Source organism: Otolemur garnettii, unplaced genomic scaffold (assembly GCF_000181295.1).
Source record: "Otolemur garnettii isolate 467f Iridium unplaced genomic scaffold, OtoGar3 scaffold00022, whole genome shotgun sequence".
Taxonomy (NCBI): domain Eukaryota; kingdom Metazoa; phylum Chordata; class Mammalia; order Primates; family Galagidae; genus Otolemur; species Otolemur garnettii.
The window spans coordinates 22,553,415-22,560,435 of record NW_003852417.1 but is presented as its reverse complement, the minus strand read 5'-3'; the positions used below and the strand labels follow the sequence as shown (position 1 = coordinate 22,560,435).

Below are 7,021 nucleotides of genomic sequence, written 5' to 3'. Positions count from 1 at the left end.
TTTTTCCTTTTTTTTTTTTTTTTGAGACAGAGCCTCAAGCTGTCATCCTGGGTAGAGTGCTGTGGCATCACAGCTCACAGCAACCTCCAACTTCTGGGCTCAAGCGATTCTCCTGCCTCCACCTCCCAAGTAGCTGGGACTACAGGTGCCCACCACAATGCCTGGCTGTTTTCTGATTGCAGCTGTTGTTGTTTGGTGGGCTTGGGTTGGATTTGAACCCGCCTGCTCAGGTGTATGTGGCTGGCACCTTAGCCGCTTGAGCCACAGGTGCTGAGCTTATTTTTCCTTTTTCTTTGAGACAGAGTTTCAAGCTATCGCACTGGGTAGAGCACTGTGGCGTCACAGCTCACAGCCATCTCCAACTCTTGGGCTTAAGTGATTCTTTTTCCTCAGCCTCCCAAGTAGCTGGGACTATCGGCAAAGAATAGATTTAGAATTATGATTTTGGGGGTGGCACTTGTGGCTCAAAGGAGTAGGGCACTGGCCCCATATACTGGAGGTGGCGGGTTCAAACTCGGCCCCGGCCAAAAACTGCAAAAAAACCCCAAACAAACAAACCAAAAAAAAACAAAAAAAAAATTAATTAATTAAAAGAAAAAGAAATATGATATTAGGACAATGAAATATGGTTTCTTTAGAGAGAAAAGGCTTGACTGATATTTAGAGATGGGTCTGAACTTATTTTGGGAGAAAGGTTTGCAGTGAAATACCAGCTTATGGTTATTGATTCACCTTTTCTATTAGTATCACATTTCTCTATTAGTTTTTGTTTTCAGCACTCAGCGTAGTCTGGTTATTTGCAATATTCATGTATTGTTTTTTGAATTCACTAGAGGATAGTAGAAAATGAGAAGATTAATGCAGAAAAGTCATCAAAACAGAAGGTGGATCTACAATCTTTGCCAACTCGTGCCTACCTGGATCAGACTGTTGTGCCTATCTTACTACAGGGACTTGCTGTGCTTGCAAAGGAAAGGTAAGATTGCAAATGGAGTTATTAGAGAAAGCAATATAGAATTCTCTAATTGAAATACCATTAGGACTGGGTGCAGTGACTTATACCTGTAATCCTAGCAATATTCAGAGGAGCAGGTGAGAGGATTGCTTCAGGTCAGGAGACATAGACTAGCCTGAGCAAGAGCATGATCCTGTCTCTACAAAAAAATAGAAAAACTACCCAGATGTGGTGGTGTCCGTGCCTGTAGTTCCAGCTACTTGGGAGGCTGAGGCAGGAGGGTTGCTAGACCCAAGGAGTTTGAGGCTGCAGTGAGCTATGATGATGCTGCTATACTACTGAACCTCTGGTGGCAGAGTGAGACCCTGTCTAAAAAAAAAAGAAACAAACAAAATAAAAGACAAAGGCCGGGCGCCGTGGCTCATATCTGTAATCCCAGTACTTGGGAGGACCAGGCATGTGCATTGTCTGAGCTCACGGGTTCGAGACCAGCTTGAGCCAGAATGAGACCTCGTCTCTAAAAATAGCTGGGCGTTGTGGCTGGTACCTGTAGTCTCAGCTAGTCAGTCTCAAAACCCCCCCCAGAATATAGGTATGTTTTTAATGTGTGATTTATGAATATTGAAATTTTTTTTTTGAGACAGAGTCTTACTATATTGCCCTTGGTAGAGTGCTGTGACATCACAGCTCACAGCAACCTCAAAGTCTTGGACTAAACTGATTCTCTTGCCTCAGTCTCCCAAGTAACTGGGACTATAGGTGCCTGCCACAACGCCCGGTATTTTTTTGTTGCAGTTGCCATTGTTGTTTGGCAGGCCAGGCTTGGGTTCGAACCTGCCAGCCCTGGTCTATGTGGCTGGCTCCATAGCTGCTGAGCTATAGGCGCTGAGCCAATATTGAGAATATTTTTAAGAATAGCCGTAATTAAATTTTTTTCTATCAGTCTTAGGTTATATGTATATTTATAATTATTTGTGGCCATGGTATACATAAAATTTTCTATCTCTTCTTAAAATTATGACTTAAAAGTTTTCTATATTTCTCCATAGTCTTCATGATTATAATTTATTTATGTATTTATTTTTGAGACAGAGTCTCACTATATTGCCCTCAGTAGAGTGCCATGGTATCATAGCTCCCAGCAACTTCAAACCTCTGGGTTCAAGTGATTGTCTTGCCTCAGCCTACAGGCGCCTGCCACAATGCCCGACTATTTTTAGAGACAGGGTCTTGCTCTTGCTCAGGCTAGTCTCGAACTCCTGAGCTCAAGCAATCCACTCATCTAGGCCTCTCAAAGTAATAGGATTACAGGTATGAGCCACCACGTCTGGCCCCATGATTATAATTTAAAGTATAATAATACCACATGTAACTTAGCCATTTTCCCACTGTTGAATGTTTAAGTTCAATTTCCTTTGTTTTTATAGGTCACCAGGCAGTCAAAATCTGTTTTCATGCTTCTTTTGCCTTTTTTATGATAAATTCCCAAGAATTAGTCTATTAGTTCAAAGGGCATGACTATTTTTATGATATTTGACATACAGTATCGTATTTCTGTCCAAAAGTTTGTCCTTAAAATTCTAGAGTTATTGTCGCCTCAATAACATGAATGTTATAAACTTTTTTGCCAAATTGTTGTAATTTACATTTTTCTATTAGCAAGATAATAGTTATTTACTTTTTCTATGTTTCTTTCCAGTGATTTTCACCTAAATTCTTTTGTGTAAATGAATCTATTAAGAGGCCGGGTGGCCTGGGCGGCACCTGTGGCTCAGTGAGTAGGGCGCTGGCCCCATATACTGAGGGTGGTGGGTTCGAACCTGAACCTGGCCAAACTGCAACAAAAAAATAGCCAGATGTTATGGTGGGCACCTGTAGTCCCAGCTACTTGGGAGGCTGAGGCAAGAGAATCGCCTAAGCCCAAGAGCTGGAGGTTGCTGTGAGCTGTGACAGAGCACTCTACCTAGGGTGAGAAAGTGAGACTCAGTCTCTAAAAAGGAGGCTGAGACAAGAGGATCACCTGAAGCCAAGAGTTAGAGGTTGCTGTGAGCTCTGATGCTATGGCACTCTACTGAGGGTGACAAAGTGAGATCTGTTCTCAAACAAACAAACAAAAACCCTGAAATCCAATAATTTGTTTTATAAATTAGTCAGCATTTATTAGATTTGTATTCTATTTTATTCAGAGGATGATAAACATTGCAGCAAATTGACAATTTAATAAGGAATTTAATGGAAATAAGTCTCATAGTAAGTTTAGTAACCTAGAATAGTTATATTAAATTTATATAAAATTATATTAATAAGCAATACATATTTGTTTTTCATTGTTGTATGATTGAGATATGTCCTGGCTCTACTTTGACAAGAAAATATAAAATATTGACATATTTTATATTTTTTTCTTTAAAAGAAGGGTAATATATTAGAAATTCTAAATTTTATTTTATTTAATTTTTTATTGAGACAGGTTCACTTTGTTGCCCTCAGTTGAGTGCTGTGGCATGATAGCCCACAGCAACCTCAAACTCTTGGGCTCAAGTGATCCTCTTGCCATAGCCTCTGGAGTAGCTGGGACCATAAGCGCTCACCACAATGTCCAGTTATTTTTGGAGATGGGGTCTCGCTCTTGCTCAGGCTGGTCTTGAACTCCTGAGCTCATGTGATCCACTCAACCTTGGCTTCCCAGAGTGCTAGGATTACAGGCGTGCTAAATGTTATTTTAAATGCTAGAAAAAAAATTTAAAAACAAAATTTTTTTTTTCAAACAGCATCTCACTTTTTCACCCCCAGTAGAGTGCAGTGGCATTATAGCTGACAGCAGCCTTAAACTTTTGGGCTCACATAATCCTCTTGCCTCAGTTTTTCATTTTTAGTAAAGACGGTATCTCATTCTTTCTCAGACTGGTCTTGAACTGCTGAGCTCAAGCAATCTGCCCTCCTTTGTCTCCCAGAGTGGTAGGATTACAGGCATGAGCCACCATACCTTTAAAACAAGTTTTTTTTTTTGTTTTTTTTTGAGACGGAGCCTCAAGCTATCCCCCTGGGTAGAGTGCCATGGCATCACGCTCACAGCAACCTCCAACTCCTGGGCTCAAGCGAGTCTCCTGCCTCAGCCTCCCAAGTAGCTGGGACTACAGGCACCCGCCACAACGCCTGGCCATTTTTTGGTTGCAGCCATCATTGTTGTTTGGCGGGCCTGGGCTGGGGATTCGAACCCACCACCTTAGGTGTATGCGGCTGGCGCCTTAGCCGCTTGAGCCAAAGGCGCCAAGCCTAAAAAAAGTTTTTGAAGAAGTTTTTAAGTAACAATTTACTCGTAAATACAATTTTTTTCTTTCAATTTGAGCTAGCTTTCACTTATCTTAGTTTAAAGGGTTTTTTGTTTTGTTTTATTTTTCTTTCTTCCTTTAGTGATTCTCTTGCCCTTTGCATCCCAAGTAGCTGGGTTACAGGTGCCTGCCACAACGTCCGGCTTTTTTTTTTTTTTTTTTTGGTAGAGACAGGCTCTCACTCTGGCTCATTCTGGCTCATGCTGGTCTTCTGCTGGTTTAAAACTCAGCTGAGCTCAGGCGATCCACATGCCTCAGCCTCCCACAGCGCTGGGACAACAGGTGTGAGCCACCATGCCCAGCCGTAAATACAACTTTTAAGGAAAGAGTTCTGACAAAATAATTTTTCAAATTAAGGGTAAATATTACATGAAAAATGTTATTTGTGTGTAGGCAGCCCAATGGGCTATTTAAAGTGTTAAGGGAATGTTTTGAGTTCATCGTACATCAGTTTTCTTTCTTTTTTTTTTTTGAGACAGAGTCTCACTTTGTCGCCCTCAGTAGAGGGCAGTTTTGTAACAGCTCACAGCTCACAGCAACCTCCAACTCTTGGACTTAAGTGATTCTCTTGCCTCTGCCTCCCAAGTAGCTGGGACTACAGGCGCCTGCCACAACCCCTGGCTATTTTTTGTTGCAGTTGGCATTATTGTTTTTAGCAGGCCTCTGCTGGGTTTGAACCTGCCAGCCCCAGTGTATGTAGCTGGTGCCCTAACCACTGAGCTACAGGCACCAAGCCTGTATATCAGTTTCAACGTGCCTTTTCATAGTAGAGTTTAGAATAGATGTCTCTCCAACTTTGCATCTTTGGACTTGTTTCCTCAATAAGAATAATTCATATAGGCTCAGCACCCATAGCACAGTGGTTGTGGCACCAGCCACATGGCACCTAGGCTGGCAGGTTTAAACCTGGCTCGGGCCTGCTAAACAACAACAACTGCACTAACAACAAAAAAATAGCTGGGCATGTGGCAGATGCCTGTAGTCCCAGCTACTTGAGTGGCTGAGGCAAGAGAATCCCTTAAGCCCGAGAGTTTCAGGTTGCTGTGAGCTGTGTGACACCATGGCATTCTACTGAGGGTGACATAATGAGACTCTGTCTCAAAAAAACAAATTATATAAAAGTGATACATTTGAAAAAATACTAAATTTAAAATAACACCTTTTTTTGAGACAGAGTCTCACTGTGTCATCCTTGGTAGAGTGCTGTGGTGTCATAGCTCACAGCAGCCTCAAACTCTTTGGGCTTAAGTGATTCTTTTGCCTCAGCCTCCCAAGTAGGTGGGACTATAGCCATCTTCCACAACACCTGGCTATTTTTATTTTTTGGTTGTAGTTGTCATTGTTGTTTGGCAGGCCTGGGCTGGATTTGAACCCGCCAGCTCTGGTTTATGTGGCTGGAGTCCTAGCTGCTGAGCTACAGGTGCCGAGCCTGTTGTAGTTGTCATTGATGTTCATCTGGCCTAGGTCAGGTTTGCACCCATCACCCTCAGTGCATGTGGTTGGCGCCATAACCACTGTGCTACAGGCGCTGCCAAAATAACACCTTTTAATTTTATAAATGTGTTTACCTTTAGTTGTGCTGTTTGTAATATTAGAATTCTTATTGATTTAAGTTATTTGAAAAAATAATTGGCTTTGAGAAAAGAAACGGCATGTCTAAATTAGTTTTGTCTCCTTTGATTAGTTACTTGAGCTCATCTGCATGTCTTGATGATGCTATGGCCATTGTCGTATATTGTTTTTTTCTTTAATTAATGGATAATAATGGAAAATTACATGCCATATGTATACAGCTTGATGGATTTTCACAAATTAAACACTATGTCATTTGTACTCAGAACCAGAAACTGAATACTATTAACACTTGAGAAGCCTCCTCTGTGACCCATTCATGTTGTTATGTTACCTGGGCTAACCATCCTCCTGTTATCTGCACATTTTTGAAATCTGTTCTTTAGAATTGAGTTCATAACCAAATTTAAGCTATACAAAAATTTTAGCATCTTTAAACTGTATTGGTGAATTTGCTTGCCTATTTCATTTACCATATTTATTACAAATGGCCTTTTGCTATGGAATGATACATTTTAATCAACACATCTAGAAAATATATTTCTAAACTTTTGATTTCTTTTCCTTTACAGACCACCAAATCCCATTGAATTTCTAGCATCTTATCTTTTAAAAAACAAGGCACAGTTTGAAGATCGAAACTGATTTATTGGAAAGAACAGAAAAATTTGATTGCTACTGTAGATTTACATGATTAAGAGGCAGCTTTAATTGCCATGATTATTTCCCCTTTTTGGAAGTATAAGAACCATCAGTACAACAGAACTTATTTCAGGAGTTGCAGAAGAGAACACATTTCCCTTAATTTGATTTAATCATCATACTTATTTAATGAGTGTATTCTGTGCAGTTTTTCTCAGATTGTCTTTAACTTTGTTTTTAAAATGACCTTCAAAATAAACTCTCAAAACATCATTATTTTAAAGTAGCTTTTGTTCTGTATGACAAATATTTTGTGTGGTTGAATTATTTTCATGAATTGCTTCTTTCTTGTGTTTTGAAATGGTGCAGTTTTACAATAGAGTGAAAATACAGGAGACTCAACTACAATATGAAAAACTCAACCATGCAACAAGGATTCCATTTTGGAAACAAACAAACAAAAGACCACAACCAATTTTCTATAGCTTTGTCTCTAGGCCTTTCTGAGGGTGGGATTTGG

At 40.3% G+C, this 7,021-nt stretch overlaps 1 protein-coding gene across 1 annotated transcript in view; it reads left to right on the top strand.

Annotated features, from left to right (window-relative positions):
• Positions 1–6,787, top strand: part of DPY30 (dpy-30, histone methyltransferase complex regulatory subunit) — a 14,143-nt gene extending 7,356 nt beyond the window's left edge. Inside the window, exons 4-5 of the mRNA XM_003787510.3 lie at positions 834–976; positions 6,432–6,787. Coding sequence (XP_003787558.1) covers positions 834–976; positions 6,432–6,504 — 216 coding nt within the window. The 3' untranslated portion in view covers positions 6,505–6,787. The remainder of the gene's footprint in view (positions 1–833; positions 977–6,431) is intronic.
• Positions 6,788–7,021: the final 234 nt, after the last annotated feature.